We start from the raw sequence: 18,705 nt of genomic DNA on the forward strand, positions 1-18,705 counted from the left end.
GTCTCATGATCATCATCACAATGGTCTCCATGGAAACTGTCACCTGCTCTGATGTCACAATAGGCTCTGACCTCATGTTACTGATAAGTGATGAAAGTATAACCAGAGGTGGTGGAGGGTGTAAGCCTAAAATATAAAAACAGTAATCACATTCATGTCATGTCTGCATCAGGTCTATGACTGGATGGAGGGTCTGTGACCCCCATGGCTCTTTCTTGCTGTGTTACCCCTTCCCCCAGATTAGTCTCAGAGATCCATGGCCCAAACCTCCACCACATTCCATGTGTATTAATACTATAAATCATCTATTCTGCCGTTAGTAACAATACACCTGTTCCTCCACCTTATCAGAATTACAGTCTCCATCACATTAGAAAATACAAATGAAACAAAGGTGTCAATTCTCTTATTTTGCTCTTATATAATCTGATGTGGCATTTCCACTAATCCGGTCAGCGTATAATTAAAATAACTGTTCAATTTAGCCTAATTTACAGAAGTTTAACAGATATAAGAAGAGGACGTATGCTGTTATATAGAATGTGACGTGCATGACCTCAAATACCTAACAAAAGAATATATTTCTAGTACCACAATTTAAAACACCATACATAAAAAAGCTTTATGAAGTATTTAAAATAATCAATCATGTTCTATATAATCAGATTACAAATTTATGAATTAAAAAATAAATGATGAAGATCCCATAACTGAATCTGGAACATCATTAGTAACAAGGAACTCTACGGTCCCTGGATGTTATGTTACATAAACGAGATTCCTGCTCTTTCTATGTTGTGCAGAGTTGTTAGAAGTTGTGCTCACATTATGGGACTTGTGTAGAGCTTGACATAGGTGTCGACTTTTTGGCAGGAAATATGCATTAATGGAAAGGAACATGAGCAAAACATGCATTAGTGCAAGTTCCTATGTAGAGTCTGGTGCATCTCACACTTAGGTTTATAGAGGTAGGCGGGGGAGGGAGGTCCAGGCGAAGCCGAGTAAAGTAAGGTCAAGTCCACGTAAATGTGACTGAGCCTGACCTGGGCAGACTCAGGTCAGGGCCAATTATGGGCAGCACGGTGGCTCAGTGGTTAGCACTTCTGCCTCACAACACTGGGGACATGAGTTTGATTCCCCACCAGGGCCTTACCTGTGTGTAGTTTATATACCTGTGTTTGAATAGGTTTCCTCCCACACTCCAAAAACATATTAGTAGGTTAATTGGCCTCAGAAAAAAATGTAACCTGGTATCTGTGGTAGGAAATTCCGACTGTAAGCTCCAGTGGGGCTGGGACTGATGTGAATGACAAATATTCTTTGTACAGCGCTGCAGAATTGTTGGCGCTATATAGCTAAATGATGATGAAACACACACTAGTGCTATAGGTTTGTCTTTATTACATGTCATACATTTGAATGTTTTTATATATATATATATTACTTAGAAAGAGCTGTGCCTATAAATGCACTTTCCCATACAAAGTGCACCTGGTCCCATTAAATGTATAGGCAGACTCACTACTTCCACTGACTCCAAGCATATGGAAATATCAGGACGTATTTGAGGGCTATATGAAGGCTCTGACGCCACTCGCTAAACAAGGGCCACCTCCCAAATGGCAGACTTATTTCTGTCCATCTATTATGACCACTCCATCAAATAATAACTCCTAGTGAACATGGAATGACTTTAGGGCTACATATGTATGGGTGACCATGCCATGGATGTACTTACCCAGGCAGTGCCTGCACTCTCTGCCGCCCCCAAGATAACAGGTCTGAATGTAACCTGCATGCAGTCTTAGGCTGTCGCTGCAGCTGACTGAGCGGATTGTCCATTCAGATGCAGCCATCAAAATTCCCCTTGTTAGATTGTGAAATACGCTGGAAGATGAACGACTTGATTTGTTTCCAAGTTGGAAATTAGACATTATTTAAATTATTGGTTTGTGTGGATTGACGCAAATAACGTCACGTGATCACTCACAGCCAATGCGCTGAAAGCTGACAGACTTTTTACAGTTTGATGATGTCACAGGAAGTTGCTCAAGAGCACAGTGACAGATACTCTTTACAATCATCACAGGTGGAAGAACAATGCTTCCCTGAATGAACAAGTTATGGAACACAGACGGCTCCTATTGCCACGTCTATCACCTTTTTGCTCCTGGAAGGGCTTTGGTCCTGAGAACCGCTCATGGATGAAGTTGACTGATGGTCTGCAGACCACAGCTGTAGATATAATGGGCCTCATGTAGACGTGGGAGCAATTTCCATCCAAAATACAGGAGTAACGCGGCTAAAAGCCAACAGACACTCTCACCGTTGCAGAACGGTCAGTGTGCCTGCACTTCTAACTGCATGGACAGTCTGATATTAACACCAGGGGGTAAATGTATCAAGCTGAGAGTTTCCCGGCGGGTTTGAAAAACCAATCAGATTCTAGCTGTCATTTATTTAGTACATTCTACAGAATGATAGCTAGAATCTGATTGGTTGCTATAGGCAACATCTCCACTTTTCATACCCGCCGGAAAACTCTCAGCTTGATACATTTACCCCCAGAGCTCTGACATAATCGCTGAACAACGGATCTCCATCATCTAAAGGAGAACTGCAGCATAACACCTTGATCTTAGGGATACGGGCAATAATAGGGAAACTGCGACCAATACCTCCAAGGATACAACACTAATCGTCTGTGCTATTTATTGGACCAAGGACATACTCTGGGGACGACAGCACTAATGCCTCTCCTTTGGAAAGGTACATACATCTCCTTAAATATTATTCCTCAAGACCAGCAGAACGATCTTTAAAATGAAGGCCTTTGATGCTTGCACCAGCCCGAACAATACTGTTACTGTGGACATATTGTGGCATACTGAATATATCTGAGTCTTTTGATCCCTGCGTTCATGTTACTATACATATCAATTATAACTCCTAGCCATGATAATAATCCAGGTACTTGGCTGAGGACTGTACAGTTACTTTTTGTTCTTGTTTTTGTGATGTTTATTGTGGATCCACTTTTTCCTTTTTACTTGTGGGAATACTTTGCTTTGTATTTGCATGAACAAACCTTTTAAAGCCGTCTCGGACGACTGATATCTGTACACTGTTATAATTTTTAAGCTGTGTAGTTTTTATTCTAGGCCATTAAATCTGTGAAGTTTTAACCTTTTTTGCACTTCTATTCAATTTATGGTTTTGACAACTTTGGTTCATTGAGAACAATTTGTAGATCTACAGTATTGTACACTAGCGAATATTTGTATTTGTTCTAAGTTGCAAAGAGGCATAGATACAGGGGCAAACGCAGGATTTGCAGAGGTGGGTTTCCACACCACACCGCCAGTGGGAGTGACCAGCATGCATGGGGGCGTGGCTATAATTTTAGACAGTGTTTGGCTGCTCTCCAACTCTACCTATCCCCATAATATACAGGGGCAATGCTGCGTGGACTACTGTTAGGTGCACGCAGCTCTCCCTTTTCAAGCAGAGCCGTGTGAAGCGGGGACAGGGTCCAGCCACCTCAATTATACAGTGCTCCAGGCTTGGAGGGGGGTTCCAGGCACTTGGAGGGGGGTGCCAGGCACTAAGAACCCCCCCTCGGCTTGCCTATGAGATAGACTCTTATCTCCTACACAGCGGCACTACTACGGATTAGACTGTATTTAAGGGACAGTGCAGTGATAGATTTACTCTGTTTCATGAGACATTACAAAGTCCAACCCTTTGAGTGTGTAACATAATATTATCTGTTATATGGTTATATCAAACCTTATAAAGAGGAAAAGTGGAGGTATAGGCAATAGCAACCAATCAGATTCTAGTTATCATTTATCTAGTACATTGAAGAAAATGACAGCTAGATTTTGATTGGTTGCTATGGGCAACACCTACACTTTTCCATTTTTTTAAGTTTTAGTAAATATAAGTTACGTTAAAAAAAAATCAAATACATTTAAACAATGTCTTTGATTTTCTGTTGCAGTGAAGTTCTGATTGCACTTATATAAATGAACAAAAGGTCTTTGGGGTTTTTTTATCGGAGAAATCATAATTAGCCAAGATTAATTGCAGTGTCACATTTACATTCATGCTTTTATATTATATGGTTCGGAAGTACAGAACTGCTGGAAAATGTTCTTTTTCAACACTTTATTGCAGAATTATTATTATTTAATGTGCAGACTTTTTAATACCAAGTTGTAGAAATGACCTCTGTGCTCATCCTCCGAAATTTTAATGGCTTTGCCACTAAAGAAATGTAACTGCTACTTGTTTTGAAGGTGCTGTCATTGTTTCATAAGTAGAACCCAATTTAATATTCTTTACATTTAATTTAAAAGCAGTAAAGTCAATGGCGAGGATCTGGTGGATTAATCATTAACGTGCTTCCTGAGAGGTAATAATATGAATGAGAGAAAACAGTCTGAGCATGAGCAATTAATCTACAATATTGCTTAGAATCAAGTGGCCTCAGAGACGGGTGTCTATTTTAGGGTCACACTTTCATTATGCCGGCACTCATTACTAAAACTCAACAAGTGCGGAGAAATCAGATTGGACACCTGAGAATATATCATAGCAGACAGAAATGCAATTAAAATTCCCTAATATCTAATTTTTAGGAAATTGTTTCATACTGACTTTGTTCAGATAGTCTAGCAATGTCAAACCAGTTCAAACTTGTTAAACAAATAAAAAGTATCTATCTTTCTATCTATCTCATATTTCATACTTCAATCCATCCTAAATGCTTCTGCAAGACTGATGTTCCTCCACATCTGCTGCACCACTTTGCAAATCTCTACACTGGCTCCCTGTGTCCTCCAGAGTCAAATTCAAATTATTCACCCTTACTTACAAATCCCTCAACAACACCACCCCTTTATGCTGTCAGCAGTCGCGGCGGCCGCGGGCACCGCCGCAACTCTTACCTTCCTCTTGCAGGCGCCCCGGCCGTCGCTATGGCGACCGGGACGTCACTTCCGGAAACCACCCGTCCGTTGCCAAGGCCAGCAGTAGTAGCGCTGCGTCCCGGCAGCTGGGGACAGCCGGGCGCATGCGCAGGAGCACTCACAAGCCTGTGGGTTAATTAGTTGTGGCTATCAGAACCTGCTCATGTGATATCAGAGCTAAGCTCTGATTGGCTGTTACTGGTATTTAAGGCAGTGAGGTCTGCAGCCTCACTGCCGGTTATAGCGTTCTGTCCTCAGTCCTGCTGCCTGCTTGTGCTATTCATTTTTGGTTCCTGCTACCTTGGATTTGACTACCCGTGTTTTGACCCCTGCTTGTTATTGGACCTGTGACCCTTCTCTTCTGACCTTGACCTTTTGCCTGGAATTCGGATTTTGCTTCTCTGCCTGTGAGTTTGACCCTTCACTTGCCTTTGGATATTGCATCTGTGCCTATGACCTTTTGACCTAGGATTCTTCTTATACTACTGTCCACCAATCACTCCACTTCTGGGGACTCCTTAAGTCAGTATACGTTACTCGACCCTCGGTCGGCCCGCAGCCCAGTCTGTCCCCACCACTAGGGGCTCCAGCGAACACCTGGCCTTCAGAGTAGTTCCCGAGTTTTACTGTGCTGACTTGGGAGTTCCTAACACATGCATCTCAAATATAATATCAAAATACTCTACCTCCCACCCTCTTAGATGTACCTGTGACCTGCGCCTTGTCTCGTCTCTGGTAACCAATTCTTACTCAAGCCCACAAGCCTTCTCCCGTGCTGCTCCTCACTTATGGAATTCCCTACCACGCCCAATCAGACTTTCCCACAGCCTTCAAATCTTTAGACGCACTCTGAAAACCCATCTCTTTATTAGAGGTGACATTATCCCCGATAACACTATTCACACTAATGCACCCTCACAACTTTCCCAATCTCCACTCTGTGCCACATTTGCTCTAATTGTTTCATCTGTGCCCTCTTTCACTTAGAATGTAAGCTCTCTAATGAGCAGGGTCCTCCATACCCTTTGTTTTCATGCATTTATTTTGTCTACCTTGTGAGTCACCGTTTTATATATTTCCTGTTTTCCCTACTCTACAATAATAATAATAATATCTAACTTCTATTTATTTATATATCTGATATATAACTATTTAACCAATATCTATCCGTACACCTATCTATTCAGCTATCTGTTTATCAATAGATATCTTGACCACAACGGGCATCATTTAGAGTAGAAGCCCATTTTTGTGCCGTAAATGCGCCTCTCCATACTGCGCATGTATACATAATATGCTTCCATACATAGACTCAAGCATATCCTAGACAAGTGGCCCATAATTCCTAGATAGGCAGAATGGGAGGGTAATCATAAGTTGAGTACAGTAAGTGAATATACACAAAAGTGAAGCATACCCCTGGAGCAACCTAATGAGATTTAGATGCATCCCCGGAACCTCTTCTTAGGAGGTGAAGTTTTTGTGGGTATTGGAGACCTAGGGTTATATTTAGTAAAAAGTGGAGATGTTGCCTATAGCAACCAATCAGATTCTAGCTGTAATGTTGTAGAATGTACACAATAAATGATAACTGGAATCTGATTGGTTGCTATCGGCAACATCTCCACTTTTTCAAACCCGCAGCTTGATAAATTTACCCCCTGATGTAAGTGTATGTTGTGATGATGATGACACCTGCAGCACTATCTAGCTGCTTCTGATTGGCTCTTTGCATATTGACCCTTCCAGCTGATATAAATTTATTAGTTAGTGCTGCAGCTATATTATATCAAGCTGCGGCCGTCTTTTCGGTTTTCCTATTTGTTATTTCCACTTGGACTACTAGATTCCCACTGAATTTATAGAACAGCAAACGATGAATGTGGGGGTGATTGTATTTAATTAGATTTTATAGGGAAAATTAGATTTTTGCATTTATTCATCACACTGTCAAGACAATATTCTCTCTTGTGTATGTAACATTTCATTAAGTTATTATAATGTGTATGAATAGGATAAAGTGACTTTTGCTTTTAGAATTAACAGTATCAAGCTGCATCTCTCCACTATCGTTGGGCATAAGTGCTAGTTAGGCAGAACATAGTAACACGTTCTTACCTGCGTGCAAACGTCTTCTCCCTTTGCCTCCGAGACCACCCTCTGATCAGAGCAGGGATCGGAATAGGTGACAGGGTAGAGGGCGCTGGCATGGGTCGCTGCTTTCACATGCGCAATTTCTAGTAGGGGGAGGTTGGTTTAACAGGGATGCAAACTCTTGGCAAGCAGGACACGGGAGATGTACCGAGATCCGAGTACCGACCATTGCGCTTTTTCGGATTTGAAAAGGAGGCAAAACGTCATTGTGATGTCGTCGGATCTCGCGATTTTTGGATTCCTTTTTAAGATCTAACATAACGGTGGGAGGGAGGGCGGTCCCAAGGACAATTCCTGGGAAGGAGGGCGGGCCCAAGGAACAATTCCATCTTGCACCATTTTTCTTTTCTGCCACTGCTGTGTGCCAATGTGTCCTAGATGTGCTAGGAACTGCCGTGTGTTTGTGTCATTACTCTGTCGCTTACCATCCAGCCAGGTCGCTGCAGTATTTGTCCGAAAGTGTACAAAGATAATATTGTGATCTGTGAGATGGTCAAAATTGACTGCAAATGACTTGAAATTAGTGTTATTGAGGTTAAGAATAATGTAGGAACAAAAAAAAGAGCAAAATTATGTGATTTTAGCATATTTTATGATTTTTGCTAAAGAAACCAAAACCAAAACACACAAGGACGGTTTTGCCAAAACCAAAACACGAAGCTAATCCAGGTCCAAAACCAAAACCAGTTCACATGGGTCAGTGAGTATCTCTAGTTTAGACCAGATGTGTGAAGGTTGGCAATCTAGACTCAGAAAGACTAATTATACAGGATTGTGGTATTCGACCATCTAGTTGTTTTGTGTTATGGAACAGACAAAAACTATAATTAAAGCGGAATTAAAACAAAACCTATGGGGTATACATCAGTGTAACAACATATGTAAAAATAATATATGTAAGATATATTCCCATTAGCAGAAATGATTTCAGATGCTCCGTTAGGTCAGTTAGTCCACACTTGCATTTTTAAGCATTGTACAGGGTTTTTTTTAAAAAAATATCCATGATTAATTTTATTGGAATCTTTATATTTCCAGTGTGTGCTTACCACAAAGACTTAAAGGTTTTCATTTGCACAATGCTGTAAAACCTTCATATAAATGGAAATAACTTGGATATTTTAAAGGGTTTAAAAATGACCTTCATAAAACAGATCAAGAGCCCCAGGGAGACAATTTTGTAAACAAGAATGTTCTTTCATGGAGAAAAATGTCAGTTTTACGTTCACTATAATGTTTTAAACTCTCTGGAAGCAAAACTTTGTATATAACAGTGCTTTTCGTCAGCAAAATAAGTTTAGTTCTTCGCTTTCAGAATACCAATGCCCGGGCTCCTCAGCGCTTTTATTGCTTTGTCTTCTGCTTCAAATGAAGAAATCTTTGTGGTGACACCTCCACGTTGCCTAAATTCTGATTCTAGAATTCTGAGCAGTAAGGCAGGAGCGTTCCTTTTCAAATGCATTGTAAGAAATATTTTGTAATCACCGTCTCTTGCTGAAACGTCCTTATTGAAGCATAAAAATGCAAAATGGTAGAAAAAAAATTAATTGTATATGTGTACAGGAAGACAGGAAGAAACAAATGTAATGCCATAAATGAGTTAAACATTTGTTATTTTAAATAAGGTATTCTTCAGCTCAATAGTTATTAGTACAATAAAAATAAAGTCAATAGTTAAAAAAAAGGGTTTGAGGGCAAGTTATAGTTTTTGCGCAGTACATACAATATCATCATCAACATTTTTTTATATAGCGCCACTAATTCTGAAGCGTTGTACAGAGAACTCACTGACATCAGTCCCTGCCCCATTGGAGCTTACAGTCTAAATTCCATAACACACACACACAGACAAGGGTCAATTTGGTAGCTGCCAATTAGCCTACTATATAAAGTACTGCAGCAGATAGGCTAGGAAAACTGGATACCGGTGGCCAAAGTTAATGCAACTGTACATTCAGTGATTTGAACCAGAACTCATTACACTGCATACCTGGTACTCACAGCAATGAAGGTCTTTGGAGGGATGGGGAGTGCTGGGCAACCTAGCACTTCAAAAGCACTAGGCAAAGCTGCGGGGGAGGGGGGGACACCCCATGGCCACGTAACCATGCCCCCATCGTGACTTGGCCATGCCTCTTGTCCCGGTGCCGGATTCCCAAATGTTGGGAGGTATGCACTCTGAAACCTGCTTAGTATGTCAGAAGGGGGAATGGGGTGAGTATTTTAGCCAGGGTGGATTTTTTTTGCAAATTCTTTATTTTGCATGTCTGAATACAAGACAAAAGATTAGTCAAATAGCTACATCAAACATATTAAAGACATATCAAAAAAAGATAAATAATATTTAGATGGGTTGCCTTAGAGTTGGCTTCTCATTAATAAACATAACAGAACATTCATATTTTAATAATATTGCTGGAACATAAAAGAAAATAGAAGGGGAAGACACACAAGGAAAAGGAGAAGTAGAGGGTGGGGAAGGGAAGGGGGAGTGAGTGCTCATATATTCGTAATGTAACGTATAAGTTGCTAAGGTAAAAGTGATGATATTAGGACAAAAAACTATCGCCTTCCTTATATTTACATCTGAGGCTTGTAAGTGATCCAAAGGTAGGTAGAACAATATGTATGTGGGATGGTTTCAAGAAAACTAGACACTGATAATGTCATCCATGGACATGTAAAAGTCCACGCAATGGAGCCATTCTTTAATAGAGGGTAGGGACCTGGATTTCCATTGTACTAGGATGACAGCTCTGGACATATTATTTTAGTAATACATTTTTGTATTGGGATAGTAGTAAGAGAGAGTAGCCAGAAAGCTTGATCCTTAGGAACCTCATATCCAACTATAATCTCAGAGAGTCTAATGACTTCTTTCCAAAAATTTGATGTGTGTGGACATTTCCACCATATATGGAAAAGTGTCCCAGAGGTGTTATTACATCCCCAACAGGTAGAGGGCTTTTTTGGTTGATATTTGTGTAGAGAAGAGGGACATCTATACCATCTAGTCAACAACGTGTATTGTGTTTCCACCACTGAGACATTTAATGAGCAGCCGTGAGTAGCTTGGTATATTTTGGGCCAAGATATTTGAGGTATATGTGTAGCCAAATCTCTCTCAATGACTAACAAAAGAAGTTGCAGATTGAGAGAACTCTATCATTAAGATCCTATTAAGATCCTATATAGTCTTGAGATTACATCAGTAGGGACAATTATGGACAAGCAATTGGTCTCAAAGAGAGACTGAATTCTACCCAATGTTCTAATTCTTCCAATCGAACTGATGAAGTGCATCACCTGCAATTATCTCCAGTGTTCTCCTTCAGGTAGTGGTTATGTTGACCGATGCTTAGTCTCCTGTTAACCACCAGCTGGTCTAACCTAGAAATCGCTTCTTGAGACCACCTTCTGAATGATATCTTGGATAAGTCTGGGGGGGATGTCTGGATTAGACACAATACGGGATAGGGAGACGGAAAAGCAGATGTACTCTCCTTAGAACTAAGCTTTTTCATTTTTTTTCGTGTGTTTCTTGCCGAATATTTATTACTTGCTGTCATGTAGTGGTCAACATCCAACACGGGTGTTATTCAACATAAAGATCTCCTTACAGCAACATCAGTCGAGATGTAACTTTCGATTCGTAAGTGCTCAACGGTCTTTTACATCTCGCCACCTGGTGTCATAAACTGGTAATAGATCACACTTGCCCAGCTTTCAAATTGTTAAATTGTAAAATTGCACATTAAACAAAACCACAAGAATAAGCATCAGCATATGACATGTGTGTATGTCCAGGGCCATCTTTTCCATTTGGCACAATGGGCCGTGGGCCCGGGGGCCCCACGGGCAAGAGGGCCCCATAGACAGGGCTCTTAATGAGAATAAATAATCCTGCAAAAGAAAAAAACCTGCAAAAAAAACCTTCAAGGGTCACTAAGCAAGTACATCTATCTATCTCTATCTCTATATATCTTTATCTGTATCTGTATACATCTATATATCTATATCTAGGGGCCCCGGTGCACTGCTTTGCCCGGGGGCCCATAATGTTGTTAAGATGGCCCTGTGTATGTCTTCCCATGACAGACCATGAAAACGGAGCTCAAGATCATCAAAGTGGAGCGTCATCAAACTATATATAATGTGCAGAGTCACCACAACAGGGAAAATTCAGGATGATATCTGTCCTGTGTAATGTACCTTTGGGTGGTAATACCACAATAACTGGAGATACACAGCTTGCTTATCTTTGCTGTATATGAGCATAAATATAAATGTATTTTAAAACATCTGTCAAATAATCTTATTTTTTCCTTTTCAGAGATTACCTATAGCTGGGTGTTGAATGAGTACCCCTCTTTTGTGGCCGAAGACAGCCGGCGTTTCATCTCCCAGGAGACAGGGAATCTTTACATCTCTAAAGCACAAGCGTCGGACGTGGGCAGCTATATCTGTCATGTAAAAAATGTTCTGACCAACACAAGAGTTATGAGTCCCCCAACACCGCTAACACTGCGCAATGATGGTGAGTACTGCACTGTTCAGGGACTATCTGGGGCATGGTCTGTGTGTGGTAGATATAGAGGGAGATTACTCAAAGTGGAGGTGTTGCCCATAGCAACCAATCAGTTTCTAGCTATCATATATCTAGTACATTCTAGAAAATAATAGCTAGATTCTGATTGGTTGCTGTGAGGAACACCTCCACTTTTTTCTTGTTTAGAAGGTGTGATAACTTTACCCATACATTTTGTATGTTGCAATACAAGGAGCTACTTTTTCTGTACCCTCATATTCCCTATGTCCTGTCTCATATTATTCTTTACCATTTTAAGACAGGAAGTGGAGAAACTAGAGAAGCGTTTGCTTTTTAATAAAAATAAAAAAAATCGAAAAAGACACTTTTGTTCAAAAACAATATTTCAAAACACTTTTGTTTTCCAAAGACTAAAACTTTGTTTCAAATACTGGAAACTCAACTTTGCAGAAACATTGAGCGCATCTCTAGTTTGACACAAGCTGAACTGTTGAAGAGATTGAAATAATGTCAAGTGTAGTTTAGTTCAATAAATGTATAGACAACCATTGGTAGACCAGTTTTATTTGTAGGAGACACAATGTGATTGGATGATGTACATTTTCATGCCAGGGATTGAATTGTCAGCGGAGACATCAAGGTGAAACTTGACCTGCATCCATATCTGACTGTAAAATGTGTTTAGAAATGAATGGTCTTACTCAACAGAATTTACTTTTTTTTCACCAAAATCCTCCTATCATCATCATCATCATCATCATCAACATTTATTTATATAGCGCCAGCAAATTCCGTAGCGCTTTACAATTGGGAACAAACATTAGTAAGACAATACTGGGTAATACGTACAGACAGACAGAGAGGTAAGAGGGCCCTGCTCGCAAGCTTACAATCTATAGGACAATGGGAGTTTGAAACACAAGGGCATGTGCTACATCATATTGCACAATGGACCAGCTAGAATGCAAAGGTAAAAGTATTGAGTTAGCTGTGTGTGTGGCAATGTTGGTCAGAGGGTTGTTGTCTGTGTTAGCTGCCTAGAGGGTGGTAATAGGGTAACCTAGGGAGATTAAGATGGTGGTTGAGGAATATTATAAGCTTGTCTGAAGAGGTGGGTTTTCAGAGAATGCTTGAAGGTTTGAAGATTAGAGGAAAGTCTTATTGTGTGAGGGAGGGAATTCCACGAAGTGGGTGCAGCCCGAAAAAGTCCTGTAACCGGGAATGGGAGGATGTGATGAGAGTGGAGGAGAGACGTAGATCTTGTGCAGAACGGAGGTGTCGAGTTGGGAGATATTTTGAGACAAGTGAGGAAATGTATGTCGGGGCAATTTTGTTGACGGTCTGGTATGTTAGTAGAAGAATTTTATATTGGATTCGTTGAAATACAGGCAGCCAATGTAGAGACTGACATATTGGGCTTTACCCCTCGGTAATAATGTAAATGTACTCTGTACCCCTCTGCTATTACCATGCCGTTCTAAAGACCTCTTTGCAGGTTTTTATAAGATTTGCGTTGGCCTTAAACATTAAAAATGGATTGTAATTTTAGTTCACATAACTTTATTGCCAGTGGCCTGCCAAAGTGCAAAGGCTAGTGGTTAAACATTTCTTGGACCAGACAGACCATTTTTTGACCGTAGGAAATCTTGTGATGTGCAGCTGTAAACTTCTAGGACTGTTCCTGTTCCACATACAGCCTGAGCCGTCCTCTGCCCCCTTGATACCCCCCAAAACACACATAGAATTATGCGAGGAACCTTTTAGGAAGTGTCTGAGTCTATTTGAACCCCAGCTTTCCTCTGTAGGTTCCTGGCGTAACTCTCCTCCCTTATAAATACTTCAGCAAGTCATGGGTGAAAAGGGCCAGTCTGAGCGGTAGGAGGAGAAGCAGTGTCCACAAGTGTATCAACAAATAAAATCTAATTTCTTGCTTCATATTATGAGACAGAAAACTATGTCTGCATCTGATCATCATCGGCAAGAGATTTCCTTTTTCCCATGGCATGTTAGATTCATTTAAGACCTTGAGAACAAACAGAGGCATGGAAATAAATATAATCCCTGCAGCATTGCAATATTTTTACTGTATGTGTCAATAATTAAAGGGGTGAACTTGTAATCTTAGTAGTATGAGATTTTACATGACTTAGTATGGTGCATAGAATTAAGGTTTGAAACTCTGGAACTTCTATATACATTACTTTCATTTTTATCTGTTCTGGTGAACCATGAATTAAATGACCTTCAACTGACCTTTAAAAGCTAAGTGGTATAATGGCCTAGTCCATGTTCATATATTTTGATTCATGGGACAGGTCAGCCAGACAGATTTATGAGAAACTCCAATCATGCTATATTCCCCCCTTATATTTTCATATATGAAAATAGAGAATGATATTAAATCTTTATGTCAGATTCTGCCAGATTGTATGAATTTAGCTGTTATCAATCTTTTAGTTCCTTTCCTATACATCTCTAAGGGAAACTTATCTTCATGATACCAGGCAAATTAAATAAAAACATGAAAAAAGAAAAATCCCGGAATAGTTTCTCACTAAAATGAATATCTCGTTTGTTAGAATGTCCTTGACAATCATTCATTTTGTGCAATTCAATTTCACCTCAAGCAAGCTTATAAAAACAATTTAATATTCTACCTATAAAAAAGATTAGAAGTTCCCTTTTGTAATAATGTATTACTATATTAACTTTCCTCACACTTGTTGGTAATTCATATAAAGTCAATTCTGTTTGTTACCAACTGGAGAGAAAAAACGAAACACCGGGCTACTGTGAATTTCTATGTTATGTATGCATGCATATGTAAAGGAAAGTATTTATAATCTATATATGTGTGTGTATGTATATGTGTATATATATATATATATATATATATATATATATATATATATATAGATATAGCAATCAGTGCGCACAGCTTCAGATCTAATATCAGTCCATACAAATAACGTGCCAGTTCATCAGCAGGTAAATGTTCCACCAAACTTCCAACACCAGCAGATTGTATTCTGCGCGTCCTTCCCTCTTTAACCACCCGATCTCCACAGGGGAAACAGCAAAATCCTAAAATTCAAACAAAAGGGGCGCTTCCATGGTGTATTATCCAAGTAAAAGATTTATTCAAAGGAATAAAATTGCACGTACCACAGGATAAAATGTTTTAGGCATATGTTACAATACAGCTCACTTCTAGTCTCCATGCACGGACATCAGATTTGAAGTAGCAAATATCAGCATAGTATCAGCATAGATCCATGAACACCTCTATGCGTTTTATCTCAAAGGACTTCGTCAGGAGGTGATCTCCCTCACTCCCTGAAGAGTCTGGCATTCTCCCTGATGCTGAGTCAGTACAAGACGTGGTTGGCTTCACCATCTGTGGCATGATGACACAGTTCAGAAATTGTGTCCTATGTCCATGTATTGATGCCTATGGAGGTGGCCATTTTCATGGAGACCAAGATTCAATCAAAGACTGACAGGTAAGACAACATGACTTCAGTAATGGAGACAGAAATGTAAAAGACACTTCAGTCTCTAGAGATTCATTAGCTACTCTCCCAGAATTGTCCAGGAGAATAGGGCAACCGCCCGATTCACACCCCCGCAATAGATAAGTGGTGGGGATTGGGGCTTAATGATGCAAATGTCATGTCATCTTAGCCCCGTCCTCTGCTGTATTTGGCCAAAATTGTGACAATCGTTTAGGGGGCGGTGCAAAAATGATGCAATTTGTCAAGCCCCACCCCCACACGCCCACCTCCCCCGGGATCTCCCTGAAGCCAACGAGGAAAAGTTGGCAAGTATGGCTTATACTATAGGGCAGGAGTAAATACTCGCTGTGGATGATGACTTGTCGTAAAACAAGACGCATGTGCTGCTGAGGTCGAGACGTAATTATAAGTATACACGTCAGAGATTTGTTTTTAAATGCGATAATCAAGATCCACAATAATTATTGTTTGTCCCTCGAGGCACTAAGCGAAGTAAACTTTCAGCTATGAGCGATCCTTACATACTGTGTCCATTGTGCAATATCATGACCTGTACACACCAATATTCCCCAAGGCCCAGACAGTATATTTTTGCAACCTCGTTATTAGCCAGGAAGCAAAAAAATATATAGATAATAAATGCCAAAGACAAACTGTAGTAAAAACTTCAGGCATCTCCGTACATTTTTTCGAAATGGACCAAAGTATACATTTAACTCAGATGAACAAGGCTGATATGAACAGGCATTTATGGTTCTTCTAATTTTATATAATGACCAATACAATTCATGTAACACAGGCTACTTCGCTGAGCGGAGGATAAGTATAAAAGGAACAATGCAGTATGTTTTATATTATTATTTCTGCATTGGTATTTGTTTTATTTCTGTATCATCCAGGAAGTTGCAGAACTTGTCTCTCCAAATGTACTATTCATATCTCACAAGCTGGGACTAGTGGTGCAACTAGACCTGGCAGCAATCCAGGACTACCCCTTTCATATAAACTATTTTATTTTGTCGCCTAAAATACTGCTCAGGTTAGTCTCTTGTTATAATGACAGTGAGGGGACATCGGGACTGTCTTCATTACATATGTCACTTTTGTGTGTTTGAAGCTTTTTATTAGTTGGTTAAAGTGTGGCAAGAAATATGCTTTATCGCAGAAAAGCAACTGAAGGCCATTTTGTGGAGAGAAAAGGGATCCCTAAAGCAACGGATGGCCCTGTAACTGTGGCCTAGCCAGCCTTTTCCTTATTTAAACCGCACTTCTCTCCCGGAATTTCCGGGAGGCTCCCGAATTTCGGGGTGTCCTCCCAGACTCCCGGAAAAGAAGGCACAACTCCCGGATCCTAAAAAGATGCCAAAATTAACGGCTTTGCATATCGGGGGTGGGGCTTAATCATGAAATTAGTGTGGGCAGGGCCAAAATTATGTGATTTTTTTTTTTTTAAGTCCCACCCTCACAAGCCCACCACTTCTTCCCCAGCTCCCGGAAGCCAGCTTCAAAAGGTTGGCATGTATGATTTAAACAATCTCCTTCCACAGAACAAAAACAATTTTTTGCATGTTGGTTCAATGCTAGGTGCCCAATGTCATACGTGCCCATTCTCCCTGAATGTCTGGGAGACTCCCAAATTCTCGGTAGCTCTCCTGGACTCCTGGGAGAGCGGGCTATTCTCCTGCATCCTGCCTACCTCCTAGTGACGTGGGCAGATGGGGACCTCCATGACACGATTCACCACAGATTTCAGGATTTCTCCCCCCGCCCCTGTTGAAATGACGTGATCGTAGCATTGCCCCCTCTGGACTAGCACTTCACAGGGATCTCCCAGGTGTGAGGAAAATAAACTAGTAAGTATGACCGATGTAGCTAATCTGTGCTCCACAAGAGACGCCCACAATCCGCCTAATTCCTTCCATCAGATATTGCAAACTTTTGCACCCTTGCAAATGCCAAAGTGCTGTCCTGTAAATCCATGCGCTTTCCCATAATAACGGGCGCATTTCTGCAAACATGGATATTTTTGCATTGTTGTAATTGACCAATAAGGATAGATCTACTAAAATGTCTTGTAAGAAAAAGTGGAGGTGTGGCCCATAGAAACCAATGAGATTCTAGCTATTATGTTCTAGTATGTATTAGATAAATGATAGCTAGTGTCTAATTGGCTGCTGTTGGCAACACTTCCTTTTTAGAAGTTTCAGTAAATCTTTCCCTTATTGGTTTTTTTTTATGTGGGGTTGGGCAAGGGGGGGGACTTATTTACTCCAAAATATATTTTATGTTATCTATTATTGAGACAGGAGAAATGTCATGATGTTGGGTGCGAGATGGAGGCAAGCAGGAAGCCACAGACAGGAAGTTAGATAGTGGAAGATGCTGGGTCTCCAGACAGCACAGAGTGGGGGAAGTAAAGTGGGGGAAGTAAAGCTAATATAAATCTGAAAGATTACAGTGTCTATCGCAGCTCTGTATGAAGCAAAGCTCGTACATCCGACTTGTAAAACATACATTTCAGACATGTGTCCATTTTATAACAAACAGTAAAATGTTTATTAGTGTATGAAAAAAGTTGTGCAGTTAATTTCTAACGTACGATGAATTTGAAAACACCTGCCACTTATTTTTTATTACTACCATGCCGCAAGTGCGTGCTGATTTGTAGATGTTACTTACTTCTTACAGTAACACTATGCCAACAGAAAATAAACTAATTAGAATACAGCCCTCTACAAATCAATAGAGTCAATCTTGTTTTTAACCGTGATGTAATATGAGCTGACATCCGCTGAATAAGTTATAGTGAAGCATGAGCTTCTGAACGCTCTGCTGACAGTGTGTGTCAGTTACATTTAACTGTACATGTACTGCAGCTCGAAAATATCCCAACATTGTCATTCCCTTCACCCTGGGCCTGATGCTGAGTTAGCATCAACTTTAAATTTCACTGTAAAAATAAAACTATCAATTATTTGTGTGCTACATGAAAAAGCAGCCAGTACTTTCCTTGCATGCAAAATAATAACTAATTTGCACCCCTTGCATTGTAACATGGTTTGTCCCATCTTGTTTGCTGCCCCACCAGATACAATCATTACATTGCTGCGCATGCGCAGTATGAATTTTTAAGGGGCAGTGTATCTAAACAAGGCTTTTGCATCTGTCTTAAGTAAGAGACAAAACTGAACATATACAGGGCAGTCCTTCGCCGGGACAGCCTGTTTTTGTCAGTGCTGTTCCGGCTACCAAAATGAAAAAATATTTCCAGTAATTAGCAGCAACCAAAAACGATAATGATCGTTATGTGTCAGTGAAAACCCCCTGATATTTACTAAATAGACCCCTAAATCTCTGATAGCAGGTCGGGAATTTTAAAGCTAGGAAGTCAGTTTGCAAGTTACACAGGTCTAGTAGCACAATCAAGGATGCTCCAGGGAACATTGGTACACAAGGAAACCATATATTTACCCCAACAGTACCACTTCTCATGGGACAGTTATGATTCTCAGCT

At 40.3% G+C, this 18,705-nt stretch overlaps 1 protein-coding gene across 1 annotated transcript in view; it reads left to right on the top strand.

The window, feature by feature from the left end:
- The window catches only part of CNTN5 (contactin 5), a 1,124,282-nt gene that overhangs the window by 823,114 nt on the left and 282,463 nt on the right, over positions 1-18,705 (top strand). Inside the window, exon 9 of the mRNA XM_075198772.1 lies at positions 11,461-11,664. Within this exon, the coding sequence (XP_075054873.1) occupies positions 11,461-11,664 (204 nt within the window). The remainder of the gene's footprint in view (positions 1-11,460; positions 11,665-18,705) is intronic.

The sequence above is a fragment of the Mixophyes fleayi genome, chromosome 2, assembly GCF_038048845.1.
Source record: "Mixophyes fleayi isolate aMixFle1 chromosome 2, aMixFle1.hap1, whole genome shotgun sequence".
NCBI classification, from domain to species: domain Eukaryota; kingdom Metazoa; phylum Chordata; class Amphibia; order Anura; family Limnodynastidae; genus Mixophyes; species Mixophyes fleayi.